The sequence below is a fragment of the Metarhizium acridum genome (genome assembly GCF_019434415.1).
Source record: "Metarhizium acridum strain ARSEF 324 chromosome Unknown scaffold_1, whole genome shotgun sequence".
NCBI lineage: Eukaryota > Fungi > Ascomycota > Sordariomycetes > Hypocreales > Clavicipitaceae > Metarhizium > Metarhizium acridum.
The window spans coordinates 1,938,623-1,966,504 of NW_027094015.1; the positions used below are offsets into that span (position 1 = coordinate 1,938,623).

General features: G+C 52.0%; 5 protein-coding genes across 6 annotated transcripts; 4 read left to right on the forward strand and 1 right to left on the reverse strand.

Moving 5' to 3' along the window:
- Window positions 1-300: 300 nt before the first annotated feature.
- On the forward strand, window positions 301-657 carry J3458_000553 (uncharacterized protein; the record flags this gene model as incomplete). Its single annotated transcript, XM_066116205.1, has 1 exon — window positions 301-657. One exon carries the CDS (start codon window positions 301-303, stop codon window positions 655-657), a length of 357 nt encoding a protein of 118 aa, XP_065978087.1.
- A 7,305-nt stretch (window positions 658-7,962) lies between these two features.
- Window positions 7,963-10,853, forward strand: FAA4_1 (long-chain fatty acid-CoA ligase). Its single transcript, XM_007810801.2, has 4 exons — window positions 7,963-8,671; window positions 8,749-9,170; window positions 9,269-10,395; window positions 10,452-10,853. Exons 1-4 carry the CDS (start codon window positions 8,229-8,231, stop codon window positions 10,539-10,541), a joined length of 2,082 nt encoding a protein of 693 aa, XP_007808992.2. The 5' UTR covers window positions 7,963-8,228; the 3' UTR covers window positions 10,542-10,853.
- A 434-nt stretch (window positions 10,854-11,287) lies between these two features.
- Window positions 11,288-15,119, reverse strand: DOA4_1 (ubiquitin-specific protease doa4). The gene is made up of 2 exons (XM_007810800.2): window positions 12,660-15,119; window positions 11,288-12,587 (listed from the first exon to the last, which is right to left on the reverse strand). The coding sequence occupies exons 1-2, from the start codon at window positions 14,868-14,870 to the stop codon at window positions 11,703-11,705; spliced, it is 3,096 nt and encodes a 1,031-aa protein (XP_007808991.2). The 5' UTR covers window positions 14,871-15,119; the 3' UTR covers window positions 11,288-11,702.
- A 960-nt stretch (window positions 15,120-16,079) lies between these two features.
- Window positions 16,080-19,327, forward strand: VPS27_1 (Vacuolar protein-sorting-associated protein 27). 2 transcript variants are annotated; one of them, XM_066116206.1, is made up of 5 exons: window positions 16,080-16,376; window positions 16,451-16,583; window positions 16,647-16,931; window positions 17,002-17,758; window positions 17,820-19,327. In XM_066116206.1, the coding sequence occupies exons 1-5, from the start codon at window positions 16,303-16,305 to the stop codon at window positions 18,782-18,784; spliced, it is 2,214 nt and encodes a 737-aa protein (XP_065978088.1). In that variant the 5' UTR covers window positions 16,080-16,302; the 3' UTR covers window positions 18,785-19,327. The 2 variants fall into 2 exon arrangements, with proteins under 2 accessions (XP_065978088.1, XP_065978089.1); XM_066116207.1 differs by having other exon boundaries at window positions 16,097-16,376; window positions 16,647-17,758.
- A 7,525-nt stretch (window positions 19,328-26,852) lies between these two features.
- On the forward strand, window positions 26,853-27,689 carry J3458_000557 (uncharacterized protein; the record flags this gene model as incomplete). The annotated part of the gene is made up of 2 exons (XM_007810798.2): window positions 26,853-27,390; window positions 27,484-27,689. 2 exons carry the CDS (start codon window positions 26,853-26,855, stop codon window positions 27,687-27,689), a joined length of 744 nt encoding a protein of 247 aa, XP_007808989.1.
- Window positions 27,690-27,882: the final 193 nt, after the last annotated feature.

Here is a 27,882-nt window from a genome sequence, read left to right on the forward strand (position 1 = left end):
GCCGTCAAATTGGGAACTACAGAAACCATGTGCTTCCCCCCCATGTGCCACGGCTTTGCCAAAAACCCGTCCCCAATCAGCAAAGGACTCGGCTGCAGTTGGCCAAGTTTCTTCCAATCCCCTCGGTTGCACAACCACCAGCCGGCACGGCAACTTCCAAACTAGCCAAGTCAGCCGGTACAGAATAGAACACAACACCATCTTCTCTTGTATCACGGCAGCGTCCCGCGCCCGAGCTGCTCCCTCTTACCAAGGACGTCATGCGACCATGAGGCGCGGCGATGGCTTTGCCGGACGGGCATGGGGGTGGCTTGCCTACCCAAAGGGTCGCACCGCTCCTTGTTTTGCGAGAAGACCCCGTCGAGGAGGTCCGTTCTCCCCGTTTTCTTGGGCATCCGGTCGAAATCGTCACTGCATGAGGATGGGGGAGGCGGCGAGTACAAGCAAATGTCAAGCCATGTCGAGCTGACGTTGCCGTTTGTGCCCACGTGCACAAACGGCGGCGGAGGCCGATTCCCACGCCATTATTTCTTTCGGGGAAGGATTTTGAGTGCAAACATCGCCATTCAACGTTTGTTGTATCACAAGTCTCGCTCATCTCGCCCATGGGCTGTTTGTGACGCCACCGCGGGATGGTCGACAGGGGGGAAAGATTAGACTCCAATTTGCCGGCAGGGCAGCTGCTGCTGCAAGGTGACCTTTGTTTCTAAATTCTTTTTTTTTCCTCCCGTTTCATCAAAGATGCGGGTTTTACGGGTGTTTGCTCTGGCGGCTTAGACGCCATGCACATGTCGGGTTCTGGTAAACCATCTTGCCTGATGGGCGCCCAAGGTCTCGGAGGTTGGGAAAGGGGGTGGATGGTGTCTTTGTTGCTGCTTTGGCTGACGCCTGAATTCTGGTACTACGTGGGACGAATGCGTTGATGGGCGTGCATGCCAGTGGTTTTATACCTCTTCTGTGATTCAGCAGCGGGATGGGCGTTGCACATGGACCGCGATATGCCGTTTGCACTTGTTAAGCAAGACGGATGTGGCCCGTCTACTCTGTAACGGTTGGAGTGTGACGAATTCCCTGGCAATATGCTCAACATTGGGTTTATTTATATGATGGGTTTTCCAAGCACAAGTCGCCTCCGGGTCCGTAGCGTGATAGCCAACACGGTGTTGGACGCTGCGTTTGCCGAGGGATGATGCAACAATATCGCCGGACGGGGTAGATTTATTGCCCGCGTGTCTACTGAAATGTACACACCATGTTGAATTAAAATTGATTCATTTCACCGGCGTTTTTAATGCCCTGTGCTCGTCCACGTTCAAGGGACCTCCTGCACCGGAACCCACGCCGGGTGATGTATATCTCTCAGAGCCACCGGACATGACGCCCGTTTATTGGCTTCCCGGTCGACAATACCATCTCCAACGGGGCCGTAAGCCTCAATGGCGGTGTAAGCAAGCCGAGGCCTCGGGAAGCGTCTCGGAAAGGGTTGCCATCTACGTCCGAGTTTGTCATTCCTGAACAGGGCCTATCCTTGACAAAACTGCGACTCAATTGGCACTCTACGCAAACAAGCCGTCTGCTTTTCTCCCAGGGCCGGGCCAAGATGTGACATGCCCGGGGAGAGAAACATCCGGCTGTGTGGTATCGTGTAAGAACCCTTCGCGAAGGGTGGTCATGACGGGTCCTGGCCGACACTGAAAAGAGATGATCCGTAATAGGATACTGGATGCAGTGTGTGGCGTCGGGACGGCCGCAGCACTGGTTTCAGACGTCTTGTGTTCGGATCTTGTTTCTTTTGCGACTGGCCCGGTCATTTGTTGGTACAAATGGAACCAAGATGTGGCATCGCCAGATTGGGATCCGTGCCAGAGTACTATGATGAATGGCCTGGTGATTTTGCTTCTTGGACGAGTTGCTCAAGCCTCAAGGCTGGTGAGCTTCTGACGCGTGGAAATTCTCTTCATGGAGTCAGTCGTATTACGTGGTACTCGGGCGTCGGGAGCGCGAGGCCCCAAGACACACAAGGTTAGATCTGGGCGGTTGCATTTCAAAATACATAGGCAGAAGTTGTGCTTGTCCGGTCATGCGGTGTCGTGCAGACGATAGGATTCCTTGGCCGTAACGCTCTCCGACCACCCTCGACGACCAGTGTTGGTGGCGGTGGATTATTGTGTCATGCCGATTTTTTGGAAGGCAGAATTCCAGTGCCGATTTCCATGGTGCATATGATCCAACGGACCGGCCGTTGGGTCATGGTTCATACTCGTTCTTTTGACACGTTTCGCCCTGCATGTCATTCACCGAATGTGTGCGTGGGTGGTGCTGTGAGACATGTAGATGCACGAACTCTTTGAAGAATCAACCATGGAACAAAGAATATTCTGTAGGACGCTTCGGGACAGATGCTCAGGCAATGAAGCTCCTGTATTGTCTTTCGTGCCTTGAGGGCTGGTATATGGGCTTTGACCGTATTTCGCGATGCGTGTCAGGATGTATAGGGTGTCTTTTTAATATATTGCGAGGCAATTCATAAACACCCGGCTATTCGTTTAGGTATTTCTGTTTGAATGCCCACCGGCTTTCTCCAGGAATGCGTAAGCCTACCTGATTAGACATTCATCTACGCTAGATGCCAAGGCAAGACTTGTTGACAAGCCTTCCACCGTCCTAGAACCTAGATACTGACTCGGGTCATGCGTGTGATTTGTTAAAAGGCAACTCACCACGGTGTTATTGAATTAGAAGTGACTACATCATTTTGTGTCGGTACTTTGAGAAAGTTCACACGGCTCATTCCCAGCCAGCATGTTCGTCCACCAAGACCCTTGGTACTTTCCAACCAGTCTCTCGCAGTGTTCCAACAGATGGGTATCTCTTGTCACGTACTCGACGGTGGGAGATATCCAAGTCCCTTTGGAGCAAAAATCTCCATCACGCCTCGCTGAAAATGGTTTCAGACACCTATTAACTCGGATACTTCCAAGAACGTAACTGAGGCGAAGCAGCTTTTGACTCGAGACATTCAACAGTGTCAACAAACTGCTGTAGTCATTTGGAAATAATGCAATACCCGAGGTTTTCTTCACAGAAACCACCATCTCGTCTTTTCCAAGCAAAGAAAGACTCTCTAGCATTATTGCTAGAGACCGCGGGCCGTATTCGGAGCTCGCTATTGACTGTATCATCATATGAGAACGGACCGAAGGTCGCTTAACTTCTACTAATGTACGCAATTCAACTCTATTCTGGATTACGTTGTCGGAGAGAAACTTGGTTCATCTTTGATCACGAGGTCTTGAACTCAGCACACACAGCTGAGCACCTCGAGACGCCTCATGAATGACGTGAAACAGCAATATCGATTGTAAACGCCGTACATCAAACAGCTGTCCGACACATTTCGTCCTTAAATTTTTTTTAAAAAAAAAAAGAAAGAAAAAAAAGCAAGTTGGATTGAGTCGTGGATTCCTCCTGATTATGGCGCACAACTAAGCAAAATCGTAGCTTCTGGTTCTGGAGTTTACGTACAGTCTTTGCTGTCTCTCTTCACGGACATGCCAACAACGAATAGCCTTTACCAAGAATGTGATTCTTGAAGCCCATGCTCTGCGAATTGCTCTGTAATTCAGTCACCCACGGTCTGTTGGGCCAAACATACTGAAACCTGTTGCGAAATAGTAGGCAGGGAAACTACCCTGTATGTAAAGGGAGGGACATTGTTAGATAAAACACCTCGGTCCCCTCGGAGCTTATGTGCCCAATTTGAAACCTTTGAAAAGTTCGGCGAAATCGAGCAATGGCTCCATCTCTTCTGTAAGTGTCCCGTTGTAAACCAGTGTCGTATCTAGGGATTCCGCACTGCCTCAACTCCCATTGTTCAATGCCAGGGAAAGTCTACTTCCCTGTAGTTTTTAGCCTTGCGCACTCGATATTCTGGGTGACTATACCCGTATCTCCTCATGTGCACCTCACGAGCGTAAAAACGAGCAAGGCACTCCATGTGCGGCACTTTCCCTAAATATTTACCAAAGTACCTTCATTAGTTTCCGAGATATTTAATCATATCTGACTGCCGCACGGCGATTTTCGATTGCTTTGACCGGTGTCAGCAAGTGCTTCGGTGAGCGTGAGCTTAGCACAAGCGAGGCCTTGCGTGTAGTCGTGTCGATTCACGGACGTCAACTTACAGCCGTGACAGGGCTCTTATTATTGAAAGAGTGACGAAGAGAGAGTGTAAAGGACCCATGGAATGCCGACGAGCATAGGCCTCGTTCATATGTGTCATGTGCGGCCATTTTCAGTTTTCAAAGTGAGTTACCGGCACATGTTATATTTTACTTCCATGTAGTGGCTGAGGACAGAGATATAATTACGGGCGCGCCGCAATCAATCACCAGTCCATAAGCTTCTGACGCATTGTGATGCGTTTACGCATGGTATTTAACATGTAAATTACATTTCTTTGGCTTGGGTACGGCCAGGCACAGTATGTTGCTCTCACTAGGCCCTGATAATGTAGTGCTTGCACGATCACTTAGATGGGCCGAAAAAATAAAATAGAAACTTGATTAACTAGTATTCTTTCGGATAAGCAGGCATCTCGTTAAGGGGTATATGGCATTCGAACTGGTCCATTGTGCGGCAAAGGAAAATGATTCTCTACAGCCTGCCGCTCAATAAGAACGAATATGTTTTGTGTCGGATCCAGGCCGCAGAATCTTTTCTGTGTTTTATCTAGGAAGGGGGGCATTGTGACTCCCACGCAAGCCTGGTACATGACTTCGGTTCGAAATGCTTTACATATATCCGGTCTCCAAATAACGCAGGGAGAACGGCTGAGCCATCACAAAAACCATGCCATCAGGCGGCATTCCGGGGCATCCAAGTCTCACACTTCGCCGTCATAAGAAAAAGAAACAATTACATGTGTGAGTCTCGTATGCAACCTCCATGTGGTAGTTATGCGGCAGCAAGGCTCTAGTTGCAAATAGGTCACGAGTAATGACAACGATACGATGCTGGTTGAAAACTTGGATGGAATGTTTCGAGAAGTCACAGCATGCAACAAGAGTCTGGGTTATAATCGAATGTAGGCTTGGTTCCTTGCCCAATTGTCCTCGATCCTGGCAAGCTGAGCGTTCGACGACTATATACGTATTACAACGAAGAGTTGTTGGCCAACATCACTTGTTCAAGATGAAGCAAGATATCTCGCGGGCCGTCCGAGGTTGATCTGGGTTATTTTTAGTCTCCGTTTCTGGGCCATCACAGGGTCCTCCTAGCTCAAACTCATTTGGCTGTAGGCAATTCCAGTCCTGCATCGCTAGGTTTGACTTAACGGAGCATAAGTCCAAATTGATACAAAGGCCCGCCATGGCGACATGCCGACCGAGAAAGATGGAACAACGGGCCAGAATCCCCACCAGATACGGGCCGCAAAATCATTTCTGTGTGTCACCGCGGTTGCGCGAAGCTGTCATGGTATCGGCCGGGTGCCCCTGATGCATCTCTCCACAATAACAAGGCTAAAGCTCAGATTCGAATTCTTTTTGACCGGAGCGAGGCGATTCACAGCTTGCACCGGCATCTCCGCAAAACATGTGAAGAAGAAAAAAAATCCGTGGCCAAGCTGATAACAATGCAGACTTATCATGGCTGTTCCACGTTTCTGCGTGAAGCCATCCCGCATTGGGGATGCGAAGTCTTAATTTCGACTTGGTCAAATGAGGCACGAAAAGTTAGGTGTTGAATAAAGGAACCCGTTTGGCTGAGCTGAGTTGCCGGCTAAGTTGTTACACGTGCTCCTCGAACTGAACGGAAAGAGTTTCGGTTCTTTTTACTTGCTCGCTGCTGGAGAGTAGGGTTGATTTAACAATTCTGTCACGGTATACTAGTCCGTGAGGAGTATGTACTAAGTTAGTCAGTTTGACATACCCTCGTCTAGGTAGTCAGTCCGATCTCAAGCGAGATGCAGGGGGAGACCCTAGCCTGAAATATCACTCATCGTCTACTGTACGCATTCGATAGGATGCCAGTGGGAGGCCCGGTCGATCACACTGATATTCATCGTGACGGCAATGGTGCCCTGTCACAGTCCAAGGACGAACCGAAGCAACTGATGCTTCCTGTCTGCATGCTCCGGGAAGTACGACACGCAGCCACAACTACCTGACGCACTCAGCCCTGAGTAGTATTTGGTCACGAGGCAGAAGTTGCCAAGACCGTGGCAACCTAGTCTCAATATTCGACTGTTGGCGGGCAAGCATGTCGCTGGTTGACCCTGAATCAAAGGAAGCACAAGCTTGGGGCATCGCATGCCTTCCGTGCAGTGAAATGTAGAATATACCGAGTTGGAAATGCAGCCAGCCTTAGGTTGTGTCCCACGCTTGCCATGGCTTGTTTACGCCAGGGGGTCCCAGCCGAGCTCCCGCTCCAGGAGGCATCTGTTGAGGGCCAATAGGTGATAATGCTTCGGAAAGCTGCCCGACACTGATGCTTGCTTTCTGGGAGGTGTGACGTGTTTCCTTCACAGTCATGAATATTGTACGTGAGGAAGTAGGCGGCCGAGTCAACTTGATAGTCCGGTTCGCCTTCTTTTGGTTTTGTTGAGGAGGGGAAGACATGGTGTGGCGTTGGGATGGATCCAGATGTTGGAGGCCAATGGCTACGCACGGCCTTCATTCTGCTCCATATGCCAGCAGGGGTTGCGAGCCTTTCAAGATGTCATGGCTGATGGGTGGACCTGTACAAGATAATTGCGGAGCTCTGATTGTGCAGAAAAGGGTGTTCTGCCGTGGTGGTCCTGGGACCCTGGGATCCTGGGATCCTGGACGATGGCCAGGCCGACTCGAGTGATTGATTGATTTTGCTTGGCCATGTCGCCAGATCCCGTTACAGTGACTTGGAGAAGACAGCGTAGGAGGGTAAGGTAACCTCTGTGACGGTCGTGTATCGTCAGCCTCGGTTGGCCTAGATGCGGCGACTTACTGGCCGGCTTCAGCGACTTGGACTGCTGGAGTTGGACACTTGCCTCGGGATGACAGCCTGGAGGTCCGGACGAAGCTTGAACTGCGTCGAAGAGCCGAGCCACCGATTAGCAATGGTCCTTGCTGTGTGTGGGGAAGAGAGAAATGAGAGATGGGAGTACTCCGTACGTGGGCAAGCGATAGCAACTGGCCATACATGCAACAGAAGGCGTCCTGCCGGAGCGACCGGGAGCGTCGACATCTGGAGGGACGTCAGTGCTTCCTGGTGCTCAAATGGGGCAAATGAGGTGTGTCACGTTGAGCTGTTGGATATTTCTGTCCCTCTTGGAAACTTCAAATGTTGCCGTCCTCGAGTGCAATTCTGAGCCTCGGAACGCCACTCGCGTACCTAGGTGCTTTCAGCACCTGTGAACGGGGCTGGGCACCAATAATCGAGGCTGCCGCCGCCCCAAGGCGACCCCAGACGACTGACTGCCTTTAGCTTGGCAAGATCCCCATCCACATGTTTTTTGCTGCTGTGTAGTTACAAAGTGTGCCTACTATACAGCGGGCGCAAAGCACCTGATGAGGTCAACTGGCGTGCGAGATGAAAAACAATAAGCATCATCGCCGTCCGTAGGCGCTGTACTTGAGGGCCGAGCATGTCCTTTGGGAGCTGGCCCAGCGTACCGACCCAGGTATCCCCGCAAATCACATCTCGGGCCTCCTTTGGCCGCGGGTAACCTGCCAGCTCTGTTTACTTAAGTACCTAGTAGGTACTGCTCCAGCTAGACCCCTCCAGCGCCCCGCCCCAGATACCTCTCCAGTACGGCAATCTGGCGCCTCCACACGTGCCTTGGCAGGTCTCTGGTACCCGGTCCGGTACCTCCCTGCCCCCCCTTGCCCAGCCCAGGAGGCCCCGTACCCAAACTTGGCCTGCAGGCGGCGTCATTGTACGCTCAAGTTCTCAAGTGCCCTCGAGCAAGAAGTGGCTGTCAAGCTGTGGCCGGGACAACGAGCCAACCTCCTGCTCCGGTCCTTAAGCCTGTCCATGTCCCGTCCTAAACTCCTCCTCTGCTCCCCTCTTGTCGCCTCTTGGCTTGCTGTATTTTGGAATTCGCATCCCCCGTTGCTGGACAGTGTCTCCTCCTGCTGCCTGCGCCGTGTCTTTGCCATCTCCTCCACTTCCCTTTGATCAGCTCCTGGCTCCTCTCCCCCCAACCGATCCCTTCTCTTCGCGTCCCCCCCCCGCGCCCCAACAGCATCATGACCGACTACACCACGGGCATTATGCCCTTGCACTCGGTGCATAAGCCACCGTATACCATCGAAGCTCCCGACTACCCAAAAGTCCCGGGCGAAACAATTCCTCGGCGCCATCCTCGAGCCAAAAACGGCCTTCTCTCCCGTCCCGCCGACGACGTCCACAACGTCTTCGACATTGTGCGCCGCAGCGCTCGTGTCTATCCCAACCACCAGGCACTGGGCTATCGCAAGCTTATCAAGCTTCACAAGGAGACAAAGAAGATCAAGAAGAATGTGGACGGCGAGCTTCGGGAAGTCGACAAGGAGTGGCAGTTTTTTGAGCTCTCTGGCTACAGCTTCCTGACCTACAGGGAGTATGAGACCCGAATCCTCCAGCTTGGCTCTGGACTTCGCAAGCTGGGCTTGACCTCTGAGGACAAGCTTCACTTGTTCGCTACCACTAGGTATTAATCCACCCCCAAGAGAATTCTCGCCCTGGCCTATGCGCCCAGCGACCGCCGCTGACTGAATTTTGAATTAGCTTGCCGTGGATTTCCATGTCTCACGCCTGCGCGTCACAGTCCATCTCCATTGTCACTGCGTATGACACCCTCGGCGAGAGCGGTGTTGAGCACTCACTTGTTCAGACTGATGCCACTGCCATGTTTGTCGACCCGCACCTGCTGAAGACGGCTGTCAACCCCATCAAGAAGTCGAGCGTGAAGACTGTTATTATCAACGAGGATTGCATTTTTGCTACCGGGGGCGAGGTCGAGGAGTTCAAGAAGAACAATCCCGATCTCAAGGTCTTGACTTTTGAGGAGGTGCGCAAGCTTGGCGAGGAGAACATGGTTGATCCTGTTCCCCCCAAGCCCCAGGATCTCTACTGCATCATGTACACTTCTGGGTCCACTGGCCTGCCCAAGGGTGCATGTCTCAGTCACGAGGCCGTCATTGCTGCTGGTAAGTAGCTACAACCGCAACCCCTTTATTGGTGCTTGGAGCCTCGAGGGAGAGGGAGGAAGGGAGCGTAATGGAGGACTAATGTGCCGTTTGTGTAGTTACTGGGGAGCTCACCTGTGTCGATGAGTGCGTCAGCGACAAGGAGTTTGTCCTGGCTTACTTGCCACTGGCTCACATTTTTGAAATGGTTCTCGAGAACTTGGTACTGTTCATTGGAGGTACTTTGGGTTACGGAAATCCCCGTACGCTTTCCGATGTTTCTGTCAAGAATTGCGCTGGCGACATGCGCGAGTTCCGCCCAACGGCTTTGGTCGGCGTCCCCCAAGTCTGGGAGACTGTAAAGAAGGGCGTTATGAATAAGCTCGACTCCTCGAGTCCGCTCTTGAGAAACCTCTTTTGGGGAGCCTATGGCTACAAATCTTTCATGTCTAGAAACAAGCTGCCCCTTGCAAGCCTTTTTGACGGCATTGTCTTTGGCAAAGTTCGAGAGCTTACAGGTGGCCGTCTTCGGTTCACCATGAACGGTGCCAGCGGTATTTCCGATAACACGAAGCAGTTCCTATCTCTGGTCCTCGCTCCCATGTTGGTCGGGTATGGTCTGACCGAGACCTGTGCCAACGGTGCCTTGGGCTGCCCACTCGAATTTTCACCCAACTCAATTGGCCCTATCTCTGCGGCTATCGACGTTAAGCTTCTCTCCGTGCCTGAGCTTGGGTATTTCACCGACGATGTCAAGGTTCCACAGGGCGAGATTTTGATGAAAGGACTGCCCATCTTGAAGCAATACTACAACAACCCTGAAGAAACTGCGAAGGCACTTACGCCAGATGGTTGGTTCAAGACTGGTGATATTGGCGAGTTTGATGCCCACGGCCACTTGCGGGTCATTGATCGGGTGAAGAACTTGGTTAAGATGCAGGGCGGTGAGTATATTGCATTGGAAAAGGTTGAGTCAATCTACCGCGGAGCCCAGACTGTCAGTAACATCATGGTCCATGCCGACGCTGAGCACTCCCGACCCATCGCCGTCATCATGCCTAACGAGAAGATTCTGGTCGACAAGGCTAAGGAACTCGGTGTTGACGAGCATGACATGCACACTAACTCTAAGGTCCGTGACGCTGTTCTCAAAGACCTTCAGACTGTTGGCAGACGTTCCGGCCTATCCTCGATGGAGATAGTCTCCGGCGTTGTTGTCACTGATGAAGAGTGGACTCCGCCAAGTGTAAGTTGATGTCCAAGAACGAACCTGGAAGAGCTTTTGTATTAATATACTTGCAGGGTCTGGTCACTGCTACCCAGAAGCTCAACCGAAGAGTCATCCGCGACCGGTTCAAGAAGGAAATCGAGGAGTGTTTGAAAAACGCCTAAACATGTTATGCGACGATATAGAAAAGGGAAGGAAGATTTTGCCAAGTAGCGGACCATGATACACGAGAGACAGAGAGTGTGTGTGATGCGGAGGGATGTGTGAGCCTGCAGAATCAGGATGCGTGTTATAATACGATCCGTCGCGAGACCGCTTTTCATCTGCGTACTTTCATATACCACGGTATTTTGTCTTTTTCCTTGCAATTTTTGTGTTAGCTATACTCTCCGGTCTGTAATGTATGCAACTCGTGGCGTTGGATCAAGGGTACATCGAACAATGTAGTAGTTATGATAACCTGGCGACAACTTACCCTTTCATAATGCTTGGTGTCTGTGCCTCATACGTGAAGCATGTTGTTATATTGGGCGGGAAAATCCCTTTGAGGGTTCCTGCTGCGAGTCTTGGCTTCATGCCAGCATTTGTGGAAGGGACTGACAAGTGAACGGGACGACACGTCCGCATACCTCGGAGAGGTGCCATGCCTTTTTTCCCCGTGCGTTGACGTCAATGACCTTGTTCCTTTTTAGTCCTTCGCGTTTGTCGTTTCTAAACCCGCGCTCCTGAACCGAGAGGCGCCTTCTACGCACATTCGTTGCGGCTGTTTCAGGCCCCATATCACCCTATGATTTAGGGAGGTCCCTTCGCCTTGCGTATGCTTCCTGGAGTTTCCTGTGAAATTGCTGTAGGGTGTGTTTTGGAGTCACGGGCCGAGGGTAGGCACACATAGAAACGCGGATTGAAAGACGTGGTTGAAATTGGAAAATTGGAAATGCCATGTTGCCATGTATATGTACAGTATTCCCCGTGAAAAATGCCCAATAGTAAATCGCCCAACGAAGAGAGATTGGCTGTCGTACATGCGTAACGCTTCCCAATGCCGCGCCAGCCTGTGAGAAATAATGGTCATCATCATACAGCTTTGCAAAAAAGAAACAAAAATATGTGCAAATGCTGGATTAACTCCGCTAAACAGACAAAAATGAAGCAGAATAAATCACATCGCTCAATCCATTCCATCCATTCCATCCTTGCCATCATGCATTCCAACAAAAAAAAAAAAAAATCAAGGGACCTAACAGAAACATGGTACCATAATGTCTCAAAAAGAAAAAAAGAAATGGATCCTCTAGGATAGTCTCTCGTGATACATTACGACCTCCTCATTCGCTCTTCCTCCTGAAGAACGCAAGGTACGGGACTGCATCCGACCCAGATTTGAAGACCGTGTTCTGTATGTCCGCAGGTTCCCGACTGCCAATGCGAACTTTGGTCACGACGCTGTCGTTACAGCAATACCAGGCATACGGGTCGTGGGTGCTTGAATCACGCACATAAGCGTAGTAATGCCCACTGTCTATACTTCGTCCAGAATGAACAATGACTGCATAGCATTGATACCGGAAAGGGCCACAGAAGGCTCTATCGTGTGTGGAGGCGCCTTGCCAGTCTTCAGCCGAGTTAAGAAAGTACGGTGTAAAGTCGAAATCATTGAAATCCCAAGTAACCTCCGCGGTAGACTTGACGACACCTCTTCCATTGACTTGGAAACGGCGGAAACTAACACAAAGAAGGGGCGGCATTCGTGCTAGAGACTCTGAAATCTTGGCTGGCCTTGAAGTTGCACAACAGTTGCACCTAAAATCATCGATTTCGTCGCCAGTGTTGGCCTGCCGCAAAACTTCTGACAGAGTCATGTTCCGGTCGCCAGACACATTGACGCCAAGCGACTCAAACTGCGAGAACGTGTAAGTCCGAGTGGCACAGTGATGGCATTGAACTGTGGACAACTGAAGCCCGCGCCAATACTGATCCACAATGGAGTCGTTCAATCGTTTATGGTTTTCCCAGTATCGTTCTGCCGCTTGAACCAGCTGCATACCCTGAACATTGGGTTGGTCAACCGTGCCTTGCTGGCCCCGTCGAAGATTGGTCTCATCGTGAAGCTGATCCATTAAGAAGGACATGAATTCCTGCGCATCTTGTTGGTCTTTTCCACCAAACTTCGTCTTGGGATCACCGGTGGCGCACAGGTGTCGGGAATAATCCTAATTTTTCACATTACGTTAGCACATAACCCCCCTTCTTGTGCTGTCGTATATAGCTGATGACGGACTTACCATGAGCATTTGAGCCTTCATAGTCTGGAACTTGCCGGAACTCATCCAGTAGAAGATATTTGACAGCATTTGAATCATAAGCTGTGGTTGATCCATCTTTTCACCAAATTTACGGGGCACTTGGTTCTTATACCGCCTTGCCCATTCTGAGTCAGCAATTTCTCTCCCAAAGCTAGGAGATGCAAGCAGGGATTGTATTATGCTGTTTGCATAACACCAGTTGCCTGGATTATTGAGCCCTGTGTGCACTTTTGCAGGTATGGCAGGTATTTGCTCTGTAATTTCATGGTCATCCTCGCCGTCTTCGGACAGGCTGATATGGCTGGGGCGTTGTACTGCGGCTTGGGGTCGAGTTGGGGGGCTGAGCATATGTACAGGGGAGCCGAATCCCGTTGCAAAGTCATGTTTGTATCGCTGTTCGGCAGAAATTCCAGATGACATGGATTGCTGTTCTGGTGACACCGGAGGGAACCTCAGAAACTCGTCTCTGGTGCGGGGGAAAGATGGCGGTGCCGCATCCTTTTCAAGACCCTTTCGGAACGTCTCTACGTCTTTTTCAGGTAGCGGATTAAAAACATATTTGGAATTTTTTCGTTGAATGAGTGGGTGGCGTTTGCTAGTTCTAGGATGCGCCTTGGCATCCGCAGTCGGAGTCGGAGTAGATCGTAGGGAGCCAGCTCCATAGAGGTCAGTCCACGCATTTATCCCACCTTTGAGGAGCTTGGGCCGGTTCCTTAGCTCCTTATCGTAGCTCAGCTCAACTAAGGCACGGTTTAATGACCAGAGAGCAATGTCCCGCGGGTCTTTGTCAGATTTAGGAAAGGATTCCGAATCTTGGTCGTACAAGACCACCAAGTCGTATGACTGGCGCTTCTCGAAGAGCGAAAGCTCTGTGGGGGGAGATAGAACCAGAGCTTCCGAGATATCGTTGCATGTCACATCTCCTCGTTCCAAAATGCTTGGTTCGATGCAAATAATCGATACGGCCATAATATGTCCTTCATCAAAATCCTCACGGGGCCGCACATCGATGTAGAGAATAGATGCCTTGGCTTCTCTGACCGTGATGAGCTCCCTAGGGGTGATGGTATTGCCCTCGGGGATTTTGAGCACCTTCTCTGTCACGTCAGATGCCTTTGGAGCACTGGGTGGAACAAGAGGAAAGTATTCGTCGCTCTGCCGCGGTTGATTCGCGCTGGGAGTTCCCGATATTGACGTGGACGAACCTTTTCGGCTGAAGAGTCCTCTGGGCGTACTTGTGGGCAACCGTGCCGCCTCTCCAGAAACGCTACCTCGAACCGGGCTATATATAGCATCTGGGGGCTTGGGTAAAGCGGTGTCATAATTCGCATTAGTATTCACCTTTGGGAGGGACGGCGGCATTTGTCTTGGACCGGCTGGCCTCTGAGGAATGATTGGATATGTCTTAATTCGAGGATCTTGTCCAGGTGATGGCTGCGGTCCTCTCAAATTGGCAAATCGAGCGGCTAAATCCATTTTCATATTATTTGCGGAATTGGTACGATGATGTCGAGGAGGAATGGCGTTGCCATGGAGAGCCGCAGGCTTTGGGTTAACAGCTGGCTTTGACTTGGCAGGGGGGCCACCATTCGGCAAGTGAGGTACACGTCCGTTTGGCAGCTTCTGTAGCTTCTGCTGCGGCTGTCGTTCCTCTTCCTGTTGAAGCGGCCGGACTCCAGTATTGCCTGTAACTGGCAGAGGAGCATTTGACAGTCCGTTGACCGTGGTGAGTACAGGCGAACTCTCAACCGTAGGCCGGACGCCAGTCCTTCGGTTATCGGCAATGATGTCTTGCTTGATCTGGTTGTATATTTCACTTTGGCGATTTATTTTGGATAAAAGTGATTTGTGTGGTAGAGAAGCGTCTCCCTGTTTCGACGCCATGGCAGGATAATCTTGGTGTCTCCGGATAACTTCCACGGCGATGACGAATGCCCTGACATAGTCCTTCAAAGCAATGGCAGGGCGGTTGAAATCACGATGCAACTCGGATTGCCGAAAAGAGCTTTCTGCCTGCTCCAAAAGCTTCCTTATAGACTGATTCGTATTAATATCTTTCGGAATGGAGACGAGATCGTCAATGTGTGGAAAGGGAGCGGCTGAGGGTCGAGGAGGACCGGACGAGGCTCCATTTCTGGCATGATAGCCTCCCGCAGGCATACTATGCCTAGGGTTGGCGTTTGCGGCCATGGATGCGCTTCTCGCAACAGATGCCTGAGTCTCCGCAAGCGCAGGCCAGCAATCGCTCAGATCTCATCAGCATGGAGCGTTGTCGCAACTGTGGTCGGCGTGGTCCTTCATATCTCGGCTTGACAAGCTGACTGGCTGTTTTTACAGGGTTTGCTGAACCTATGGCGACCCCTGCCACCTTTGGAAATTGGAGAAGGCGTTCTTGCTTTGGTTTCAAGTCGCGGCTCGGTCAAAGTCGAGTATACGGGCGTAGTAATGGATAGATGCGCAAGAGGAGAGTGAGGAGTCGTGACGCATCCGCTGATCCCTGACTTGGTGCTTGCCTCAGCGTCTGGCAAGGAGTACACAGTCTAGCTTTTTCCCTTTTTTATAAAGTCGCTGGCAGCGGTATCGCTCATAAAAAAAACGCGGGTATATCGGACGATGTCGACAGAGATGCGGCCGCAGGTCAGTCGGGTAATATTGAAAGCTGAGGAGATATTTATTGGCTGTGGCAGTTGACGTGTTTGTGTGAGGCATGTACTCCAGCGAGTAACTAATTTCCATGTGCTGGGTGGGTGCGAGCGAATACAATAGGCGGGTGGAGGGGTACCTGGCGCGCGGCCCCGCAGCCGGCCAAAGCAAGGTACCCACCGCGAGGAGGTTTGTACCGGACTCTAGGTACCCAAACTTTGCGTGGTTACCATCGCCCATATAGTGCATTGAGCGCTTCAATGCTGAGCCCTTGGGCATTTGGGCACTAGACGCTTGGCACTGGACATTCTAACCAGACTCAGTATTGTGCGAGGCATTGCAACGGTTAATACTTGAAAGCACCCAACCGTGGAAGGCAGGAGCCTTCTCAAGCCCGCCAACCCGCTACTCAGAGGCCAGTGCATGCGTCCACTTACAGTAATAGTTGCCTGAGCTACAGCGCTGACGTTCGACCATACCCATGGAACACCAGGTGCGCAATTGTCAAATATCGGGACTCGGTCACTGGATAAGGCTTGTAGTTATTTGCAAGGCCTGCTGAGTGTCCGGGTACTACTACTATGTAGTTATTTCTTTCACACTCTCATGCAACCCGTTTCCGCAAGAGTCAGATGTCGAGACGTCAACTGGTCGTCGTCCCGTGCTCCACATTACTGACGCAACGCCCGGCTGCCAACGTAACCAAGCGGCCAGCTTTAACCCGAGCTGAGGCGGCACCACACCTTCCTCATCGTCCTTGGCAAGGCTGCCATCTACCATCCACGAGTCACCATCCATCTTCAATCAGCCTCTAAAGTGTGGGACACGGCGACGCATCGTCTTTTGCATCCGCTTGCTGTAGCTTGCCGCTGTCGTCTCTTGCTCGCCCGCCCCGCCTTCGCCGACCTACTTTTCTCGAGCAAAGCCAGCATCGCCATCTCCTCGTTCTGCCCCAGGTCCGGAACCACCCATCGCCACCATGATGAGCTGGTGGTCATCCTCGGCCAACACGGCCCTGGATGAGCAGATTGAGAAGGCAACAAGCAGCAGCTTGTGAGTACCATGATGGCCCCGCCTGTGCCCAGCAGGTGCCAGCATATCGCAGCCTTTGTTGACCGTGGTGACAGGGAGGACATCGCCTTGAACCTTGAGATATCCGACATCATCAGATCCAAAACCGTAGCGCCCAAAGAGGCCATGCGATCCCTCAAGAAGCGAATTGGAAATAAGAACCCAAACACCCAACTAAGTGCCTTGAATGTATGCGGCGGCTGGCTTCTCGTCGGCTACCATGACATCTTCGCTAACACATTATTCCAACAGCTCACAGACACCTGTGTCAAGAATGGCGGATCGCATTTCCTTGTGGAGGTTGCCTCGCGCGAGTTTATGGACAATTTGGTATCACTTTTGCAAGCTGTTGGAGCCGTTGCGGTCAACGCCGACGTGAAGAACAAGATTCTCGAGCTTGTGCAGCAATGGGCAGCAGCCACTGAGGGCAGACACGATCTATCCTATATTAACGAGGTTTACAAAACATTGCAGCGAGAGGGATATCAATTTCCTCCCCGAGTAACGGTGGCCAGTAGCATGATTGACAGTAGCGCGGTATGATATCAGAGTTTATTTGATTAGGTCCAACTCCGACCGATTACTGACCCATTTCATTTTGTTGTAGCCTCCCGAATGGGCCGATTCAGACGTTTGCATGCGCTGTCGAACCGCCTTTACGTTTACGAATCGAAAGCATCACTGCAGAAATTGTGGCAACTGCTTCGATCAGCAATGCTCCAGCAAGACGATCCCACTACCACATTTGGGCATTCACGCACCGGTCCGAGTTGACGATGGTTGTTATGCGAAGCTGACGGGCAAGGGCTACAGGGAACTTGGTCCGCCGGATCGATCACCCACGTACCCGCACAAAACTCGCAGTACATCGGCCATGCAGCCTCGGAATGCGCGTGTGGATGATGGTTTCGACGAAGACTTGAAGAAGGCACTCGCAATGAGCTTGGAAGATGTCAAGAACACCTCTAGAGGCTATGTGGAGCCAGCAGCAAACAGGGCTAAGGCGACAAAGGACTCATCAAAGCTAGAGGAAGAGGAGGATGCTGATTTAAAAGCCGCGATTGCTGCGTCCCTAGCCGACATGGAGGAACAGAAGAAGAGACATGCTGCTGCACTCAAGGAACAAACATCAAACCGTCCTACTGGTTCATCATCAACACCATTCGTTCTCCCAAAAAACGACTACGAATTGACTCCTGTTGAAGCCGAGAACATCAACCTCTTTGCCACACTGGTTGACCGTCTCCAAACCCAACCACCAGGAACGATATTACGCGAGCCGCAGATTCAGGAACTTTATGACAGTATCGGCACTTTGCGTCCGAAGCTGGCAAGAACGTATGGTGAAACTATGAGCAAGCACGGTAAGTCCATCTACTGTTACTTTTTGGCAAGGCATCGACGTTGCTAACTTGCGCACTGTAGATACGCTACTTGATCTCCATGCCAAGCTGTCCACCGTGGTTCGCTATTACGATCGTATGCTGGAAGAACGCCTTTCAAAAGCCTATAGTCAGCAAAATCTAGGTGGCTACAGTCTACCGCCTCCTCGGCAGCCTACAGGTGCATACCCTTCTATGCCGTCACAAGCTCACGCCAATCCTGGTGTCGCTGAAAGCTTCTACACGGGGCAAGCGCCTCCTCCAAGTTTTCAAGTCCCTCCAGCTCAATCGTATCAACAACAGCAAGTTCCACCACAAGCAACTCCTCGGCCTCAATTCGCTTCCTATAGCCAGCCTTCAGAGCCTCATACAGGCCAATATGCGCCACCTCAGAGAACGAACAGTTGGCAGACACGGGCTCCATCTGTCCCTCAAGACCCGTATCATCCGCAGCAGGCACCTGTAGTAGAACCAGCGCAAGGAATACAAACGCCCCAGCAAGCTCCCGTCTCACCGTCGACAGACCGTCGAGGCTCGTACTATTTCGGCTCTGAGCAACAGCACCCGGTGCAAGCGCCCTCTGGCCCGTCTGCACCTGGGCCAGCTCCGGACTCAACTCCGTCGCCATATCCTAGTCTCCAGCATTCCATGCAGTATCAGCAGCCAGCTTCCACTACTGCACCCAACCAAGCAACACCGATGCAATCCCATGCTCAGCCAGCCCAGGCAGGTCGTCGGCCTTCCCAAACCCAAACCCAGTCTCAACCGCAAAGCCAGCAAGTTTTGGTCCCTCAGCAGCAGCAACCCACGGCGCAGCAACAGCCAGCTCAGCAGAAGTACTGGCACCAGCCTGCTGCTCACCAGTCTACAGAACAAACGCCTCAGCAACAGCCAGGGGCTCCTCAGTCATGGGCTTATACTGGATACACGCAGCCTACATTCCCGTCGGTACCACAACATGAACCCATGAAGAAGCCTGTACAAGAGGAAGCGCTAATCGAGCTGTGATTTCTTTGCCTGGTGTTCATTTGATCTTTTTGATAGTATTTGGGATCTTTGATGCTATGTCATGGAGGGAAAACGCGAAGATTGGCGAGGCTCGTGTTTCTCGATCTTCTTGTCAGCCGGCAGTCTTACGGGAACAATGAAATTGCACTCCAACAGAAGCGACCTCATCCGGTGAGCAGAGATTTTTCAAGGCTGGTTGACGAACGCTATTATTTTAGTTGATACCAAAAGTTGGACGTGTTGTATGTAACAACAGATGTGCACCTCACGCCAGGTGTCCAGCATGAGAGGGAGGTGGAATACGTCTTTTAGAGGGTAATACTCATCAATGAATAACCCAATTCCCCGAGCACTGGGGGCTGTGACTGTGAACATTTGGCCAGTCGTCACTTGGTCAATAATAATCCCCTAAAAGCAGCGAAGACTACAACTAGGTCACAGTATCCACAGGGCCCCGGGTAGCAGCTGGTGACTTCAAAGAAATCAAAAATAGTGAAGATTGGAGCGTTTATGATGTAGCGTTTGGTAACCTAGATTATCACGGGTACTTATATCATCATATAAAATGTTAGGGGATTAAGGTACCATGTAAAATGAAGCTTGTAATTGGTTGCTTATCCCCGCAGCTACATAATTGTAGTCTTCGCTGCTTTTAGGAGATACGAGTTGCCTCTAATTCCAAGGGTACCACCCTTGCTGGTAGACCCATCATTACCGCCGCATAATCCCCTCAGAGCAGTTAAGGCTCCAACAAGGTCACGGGACAAGGATTATAGCCAAAAATACTACGCCACCCCTTGCACGTTAGAGCTGTGGGTGCAAGGGGTACGATCATCCGAAGGCTGGGAGTCCTTGGGCCAAGCAACTATTAAGCCATTACATTTAGCTAGCTATCTAGTTATGCAGAGCCGTGGTCTGACCTATATGGATTCCGTGTAAGGACCTGTCGTCTTCTATGCCGCTCATCCCTCATCTTCATCTTCATACCCTCTGGTGGAGACTCGTAAAACAGGTGACCACGATCAAAGGGCGCATCCAGCATCAAGCCCTGGAGCGTTTTTACGCGAGAGACAGCTACGTAGCTTAAACCAGTCTGAAAGTCCCGACAGGAGAGATCTGTCACGATGACATCTTCAGTGATGCTCTGCGACTTGTGAACCGTAATGGCGTAGCATACGATCAGGGGAAACTGCGTGCGAGTGCAGAGAGTGCTTCCGATGAGGAAGTCCCTGTCTACTGGGAGAATCGGGACAATCTTTCTGCCATCAGCGGTGGTCAGGAACACAGGTCCACTGTACTTGTCAAACTCCATCATGATAACACAGGGAGGGTCTTGGACTGGGTCAGCCCCCGGTGCCCAGCCGATATCGTAAACGGTACCGCGAGCGCCGTTGCAGAGACCAACTGGCTGCCAAAGGTTAGATGTCAGCATCAGACGGGCGCCAATGCATATAGGGATCTGCTTCGCAAGGTTGCCCGCCTTGTCATCAGGCGCCGCAGCCGCGCCAAGGCCGACATTCTTAGCCTTGACCTGAATGACTGGCCGGCCGAGGCGGTCGAGGTGGTAGTGGTTATATTCGTTCACCCTATCTTTCGTGGCGTATACTCGCAAGGCGTTGGCGAACCTGGCGACCTCCAGATCATCTAGCTTCGCCTGTACTCGACCGGAAAGGAGTTTCCAGGACTCGACTGACAGTTGGAGGAGCCGCAATTCCTCGAGAGCTGTGCGAAACGCCTTCTGATCGTCGCCCCGTTGCCGTTGGACAACCTTCAAGAAGACTGATTTATCGAAGCGTCTATATGCGTTCCTGCCTTTGATCTCCACTCCCTGCACCTCTTTATCGTAATAGAGCGGCTTCTGTAGCACGGGTGGAAGCTGGAAGAAGTCGCCAACCAGAAGGATGTTAAGACTACCAAAGAACTCCTCATTCCTACTCGGGAACGCCTCGCGCAGGCGGTCATCGATCCAAGAAAGCTGTCGCAGTCCCAGCATGCTCTTCTCATCGATGATCGGGTAGTTGATGTCCTTCAGCTTCTTCTGGAGCTGGGCCATGTCAGTGGGCGAGAGGGGCTTGAAGTCCTTGTTGATTGGAAGGTGTAACAGGGAGTGCAAAGTAGTGCCCGATATCTGATTTCCCGCGACGCCAGTGGGCGCGGCACGCCAAACAGGTGTCCCTCTCCCGGCAGCAGCGGCTTGGAGGTGCGCGGAGAGCAAATTAATGAGGTATGACTTCCCGGTACCACCTCCACCATCCACATGGAGCAGCAACTGAGAGGGTTCCTGATTCAGGAAGTGATCCATCACGGTATCGTATACTAAGCGCTGATCCCGGTTTAGGGAATCTCGAGCTTCCAAGGGCTGATGATCCACATCAAGGTCAAGGCGGTTTGCCGCCTTGCGTTGCTTCCAGTAGTCGCCCTTGAGAATACCGTCATCAGTATACCGTCCAACGTGAGGGGTCCAATCATAATTGATGTCGATGTCTCGGCGGCCGAGCATGTCGATATCCTCTTCCTCCAGCGGGCGGTCGGGAAGCATGCGGGCGAGTTCATGCCAGTCTTCATCCACAATGGGCTCTTCATGGACCTCAAGCTCAAATTCGTCGTCCTCAGCCCTCAATTCATTTGTATCTGGCTCCCCATAATGATCGTCCGCATGGGTGTCACGGTGCTGCTCTCTGCAAAACCTGTACGCAGCCGCGAAGGAATCGAACCGCTGCCCGCCCACGGTGAGCAACTCCTCTGGAGAGCGATGCGGATGAGCCATCATCAATTTAACACGGCAGAAGTCACCAAACTGGGGAGATGCCTCCACGGACCTGTATCGAGGAAAGTAAGACAGGACTCTCTTCTTCGCGTTGGCAGCGAGTCTCCTCCACGTCTTGAGATTATACGATTGCAGGTACTCGAGGTAAGTTGCATCCTCGTGCTGGTCATTTCTCTCGAGATACCTCCTGTAGCTGCCGACGGTCTCGTTGACATCTTCATCCACGCGATACGAACGTGCATGTTGCTCCAAAGGACGGCAGTCGACAGAGACCACCATCCGCGTGCCTTCCTGCAGAGGAATGTTAAGGAGAAGATGGGAAATCTCCTGCGCCGAGTAATCTCTCTCGGCAATCAGCTTATTCATCAGGCGAGAGGAGAAGGATAATAGCGGCTGAAGGTGTGCCGTGTGCGGCAAAACCTGGTCTGCAAGCTTACAGTAAGGCTCAGTCTTCTTCTCAGATTTGCTGCAATACTTGGCAGCGTACGTAATAACCGCCTGTAGGCTGGTGCAAGGAGATATGTCGATATTGGCTAGCCAGCCTAGTATAATGGCGGGATTGAAGTGATTCATGAGGTTGTCATTCCGCGCCGCCTCGAAGACATAGTACGACTTGCCTTCCTTCCTGATCACTGCGGCCAGCTCCCGCAAGGCACGAGGAAAGTCAAAACGACACTCCCGCTCTGGATTGGCCGCATTGGCCGCCTCGATATCTGCAGCAGCGCCTTCCATATCCCTCGCCAGATCAACGGTTCTCTTCCTTACGCGTAAGCAGTATGTGGTATTGCATCTGTGGCGCTGGCAGCGGTTGACGATTTGTGAGAGACGCAGGAATGTCAGTTCTGTACTCAGTGGATCTACGCTCAGGGGGTTACCCTCACCCTGGGGCATAGTCCTAGTCGGCTCAGGATTAATGGCAGTGATGTGGAATCCCCACGTGCGTGCAAAAACATCACGAGCGGCTTCATCCACCATGTCGACTCTTGGGCAATTCTCCATCCAGTACAGGCCATGGTTGTGCGGACTGCCACGCCCTTGCCATTCATACCGATCCCAGTAATCCGTAATGTTGAACTTCTTGCTTAACACGATATCTCGAAAGAAACAGTATCGGCGGTAGAAATGGAAAGCAGCAATGTGAGGATTCTGACGCAAAAGTTGGCGCGAGAGACCCATCCTCTCGGACTCGGACGCAGCCAGCCATTCATCATATCGGGGCATGTGCTGGTAGAGACTCCGCCAGTGTAAATCTGCCGGGCTGAATGTGATGAATGCACCAGGACATCCAAGGTTGTAGGCATAGGCCTCGAGGTCCTGCCTCTTCCTGTTCCAGAAGGGGCGCGTGCCGCGAATAGGTACCGCATGTCTTGTGATTGAGTTGATTAGCACCTGCGCCTCAGGGTCCTCGCTGTGCTCCAGTGCCTGAACAAGCTGCTCCCGTGTGAGCGGTTCATGACTACCATCGTGTTGCTTCACGAAGAATTTGGACCGTGCACGGGCCTGTGACCGCATCAGAGTATTGAAGGCGACGAAGCGGAAGGTCGGGTGGCGTGCAAAACGCCCGTCATGCCAGCGCATCGCGTGCTCGATGTAGTCCTTGTAGTCGATTGACCGTAGCCGAGGCTCAACAAAGTCGGCTCTCCCGTCAGGAAAGAGGCAGGGAAAAGCTAAGGAGAGTAGGGCATGAGAGCGATTGAACTCATTAATGGGTGTGCGCCGTATATTCGGAAGCTGCAGCTCGTGCTGCACCTGCTCCTGGAAGCTTGTGGAAAGCCTTGGTTCAGCTTCTGGTTCTCCGGCAAGAATAGACCGCAGAGCATCGAGCTCCGTGTCCTTGGCCAAAAGGTCCGGCACCGCAGCCTCGTCCTCCAGGTCCGGTTCTGCCTCCTCATCTTCCTCGGGTCCAACTTCGGCAGCCTCCACCTGGCTCTGGGGGATGTCGTCCAGGACATTGCCATCTTGAGGCAATTGACTCAGCCGCTCTTCGTCGATGACGATGCATCGATAGCCAGGATGATGGCGCCGGAGGTAGTTAAGCCATATGGCAACTGGCTGGCGGCGTACACGGAACTGGCGGGTGAATTGCCGGCTAAGGTTTGCATGGGACGACGTATTGGAAGGACGGAGTAATACAGTGTTCAACTCCCGCGGCAAAAGCGGGAGTTGGTTGTACACCAAGCCAACCTCGCGGAGAAAGTGAACAACATGTCCCCGATATTTGTACTGCTGGCCCCGCACAAGCATAATATTCACGTGGACGTGAACACGGCCTATTAAAGACTCTTCAGTAGGTGTAAGCTGAGGCAATTGAGTCGGTACGGAGCCAAAATCCAACTGGTTGTCCACAGAGAAGAAGTACGGCTCTTCAGGGCCGCGTTTATCATCCTTTCGACAGCAACGCGCACAAATGCCATCAGAATCGATCTTCATCTGGAACCAACGCTCTTGACATCGACCACAAAATTGCATTTGGTCATTGTCCAGCTTTGTCCAGAACTCACGGAGGATTGCTTTATCACGACAGGTCAAGGCGCAAGCGTCCAGGTCCCCATTCCACACCGGATCTTGTGCGTGAAATACGGCCGATTCTTCAGGTGGAATCATCACTGGACTCCGGTACCGTCGTGGCGGCCCCGACGATCGAGTTTGCCTTTGAGATTTTTTTGGCCGCCCTCCTGTACCAGGGGCAGGACCACGGCGAGCACGGCGACGAGGCCCTGACTTTCTGGAAGGCTGCCGCGAGCAATAGCGAAGAGGGCTTTCGTCCAAGGCATTGCTATTATCGTTCCCGTCTTCGTCCCCTAGATCGGAATCAGACTCTACCCCTAGGTGTTCGAGGTACTTCCGTGGTCGAGCAGGTGAAAGCAGCAAGTTGAAATAGTCCTCGACGTCAACATCAGATTCAGAGAACTGTCCCCTGTCATCCGCTTCCTTGGTCATTCCATCCCCATCTGGGAGCTCATTTGCCTGTAGTCGATCTTGACTCCCAGCTACGTTCCGTGGTTAGCTTGAACAAACTGCCGGGACCACAGCACAAGGATACCTTCTCCAGGACCATCAGAACCTTCAAAGACGCCGAGTTGAGAGATTGTGGGAGTTAGTGACACAGCCTCCCCTGCACGGCGTCGTGAACGATGGTCGCGCCGAATAGTGGCCTGCTTGGCCCTGGCGCCGGCCTTGGAGGCATCATCTTGCGAGTCCTTCCCGCCCTTGTGGAACCTAACAGCCAGGTAAGAGTAGTCCACACCAGTCGTGCTGCTTCGGACAGTAGATGGATCAGAATGTGAGGCGACAGGATCGGTCGAGGGCGGCACAGGCGGTGAGGGAGCTAGAGCCCGGAAGAGCCGCGAGCTCGCTTGGGTTGGTGGGATCGGCGTCCCCAGCACTATCTGCGGCTGGCTGCCTGGCTCTCCGAACAAACTCCTAGCTGTATGTTGTTGCCGTAGCTTCTCTGGCGATGTAGGTTGGGTTCCAGATCTCTGGTTAGGAGGCGATAGGCCAGCGTCTCTGTCGGTTCTTTTCGGGGCAGATCTCTCAGCTGAGGTAGGACGGACAGCCAGCTTTCTCAATGCAAGGACGGCACCTTTGGACCTGGCACGCTTGATCAGGTTAGGGAGGCATATATAGTATATCAATGGTGTCAGTTACCTCGGAATTGCGGTGGTCCCGGCATTCCAGACAGGTTGTAGTTGGATTGGCAGATTTCCTCCTGCTAACGAAATTACTTGGTGATTTTGTTCGGTCGCAAGACGGGCAATGGACTGCCAATTCAGATCTAGGACTAATATTACCCCTAGAATCATAATCCATACCCAACCATGCGGTACATCTGTTTCAATAATGGAAGAAAGGCTGCTGGCCAAGCAAACGAACAGATCGCTGGGCAAATTTAGCGATTGTAAACGATTGTAAACGATTGTAAACGATTGTAAACAGAGAAGTAAACAAAGAAGCACCGACAGACGGTGGCTGTCCTTTACCCACTTTTCTAGAGCCACCAACCAATCCAGCCTTCTTTCGCGATTTCCCATACAAAATTTGGACCAATAGAAACTTATTTGTCAAGCCTGCACCAAACCCTCATTATTCGGAAAACTTATGGATTAATGTAGAGTCAGCCTTCGGCTGAATTAAAAGCGCACATTTTAGGGGTACATGAATTTCCCCAGTAATTTACACTATGATTAAAGTACCAACATTCCTTCGAGTTATAAAGAGCTACATCGGAAGACTCGCAGCCTCAACGCGATTAACGAGCTGCCCGGCGGCGATTGAGGGCATCGCGATATGAAGGTTAAAAAGGTTAAAATCTCGGCCTACGAGCCTTAATAGGTGGGTTATTAGGCCGGCAGGTATTATCAGCTGCCTGCTCACGTATGCTTTTTTCGTCATCTATTAAAAATTCGCCGTTGAAGACCTCTATTACGGCTTCTTGTGCCGCGTTGTAGGGGGTTTTGGTGTGGCCGGATTTGGTCTGTCACCAAAGTCAGTTGAGGTAACCAGGTATTGTGGGTCCCGCGACCTCGTTGGAGCCTTAACTGCTCTGAGGGGATACGGAGTAGGCACGTGATAAGGTGCCAGCCAGGTATCAGACCAGGGTTTTAGCCAATCAAAAACATTACATTTAAAGGTACTTAATCCCGCTAAGAAATAATATGATGATAAAAGTACTAACAATCCTTTAAGTTACAAAGAGCTACATCGCACATATCGCAGCTGAGTGGCTGACCTTATTGCCAGAAAAGTACCCGCTAGGCATCGCAGAAAAGTGGGGACCGATACCTGGCTGGCACTTTATCACACTCTAAGGGATAGAACTTGAAATATCTCAATTGGTCAGATCCCATGACCGTCTGAGACTTTTGGTCGAATAGGGAGTTACCCATTTTCCCCACCGTCCCCGCATCGCTCAAAGGGCGTGGACAATACGAAGTAGCCTCCACACAATTGGCTCATTGCCATCCGGGCCACAGGACTCCGGGGAACGGCGTATTAGCGTCATATCGCCAGGGGCCGAGCACCGCAACATTGTTATTCTGTGGGAGAGGCGTAGTGCCAAACTGGAGCAGTGACTAGACTAGGTACTTATGGCAGCTAGTGGGTTCCTCTTCTTGGGCCGGACTCACGATGGTGGGTGGTCAATGAGTTGAAGAATTTGTAACAGATTGTCGTGATTTTGCACCCGTCCCCCAAAATCCCGCCTCCCTTTCCCTCTTGGACGTCGATTCACACAGCTTGTACGAAAAGGTCCCCGCGTAGACCTCGACTGGGTTTCAATCCTCGCCGAGAAACTTTGCAACGATGCCTCCCACGATCCATCTCGTCCGCCACGCGCAGGGCATCCACAACCTCTCGGTGGAAAACGAATCTATCCGCGACCCGGACCTGACGCCCCTCGGCGAGCAGCAGTGCGCCGACCTGCGGTCCGCGTTCCCGTCGCACGCCAGGCTCACCAGGCTCGTGGCTTCGCCGCTCCGAAGGACCATCAAGACGTGCGACTTGGCCTTTGGGGGCCCCGACAGGCTCTACCCCATCGTGCTGCTCGACACGCTGCAGGAGGTCTCTGACGCGCCGTGCGACACGGGATCCAGCAAGGCCGCGCTGCGTGCAGAGTTTGGCGACAAGATCGACCTGCAGCGCGTGCAGGACTCGTGGACGCAAAAGGGCGAGGGGAGCGCGTTTGAGCCGACCATGGAGGCGCTCATGGCGAGGGCCAAGAGCGCGAGGAGGGCGCTGAGAGAGATGGCGGGCGATGGGGACGACGAGATTGCCGTGGTGAGCCATGGCGGGTTTCTGCACTTTTTGACGGATGATTGGGATGGCGTGCCGACAGACAGAGGTGAGTATTTTCTCTCCTCTTCTCTCCCTTTTTTTCTCTTTTCAGCTTGTCGCAGGCGCTGAATAGAAGAAAAAAACTGATAAGGTACCCTAGCCACTGCGTGGACAAATTGCATGTGTCGTTCGTACCAATTTGCCGAGTCACCGGATGACAAGGACGACGTCAGGCTTGTTGAGACAGAGGAGAGCTGGGCACGAAGACAGCCTGCGTCGAGACAGCCGCTTACTGCGACGGAGCAGAGGGAGATTCGGGCCATTGTCCAGAAGCGAATGGTGCCGTATCTGAAGATCAAGGCATGAGCGATTTTAGGTTGAGCGTCTGAAACCAAGGGGTAGATTTGTTTGGGCAATAAGACATGGCTGTGATTATGGATTGTCCTGCATGCTTTCACGGTAAGATGGCGCGGCGGGATATTGAATCTTCATGGATTGATGGATTAAAAGCTAGAACTATGGTGGATGGTATGAACAACCGTATCAAACAGCTTGAGAT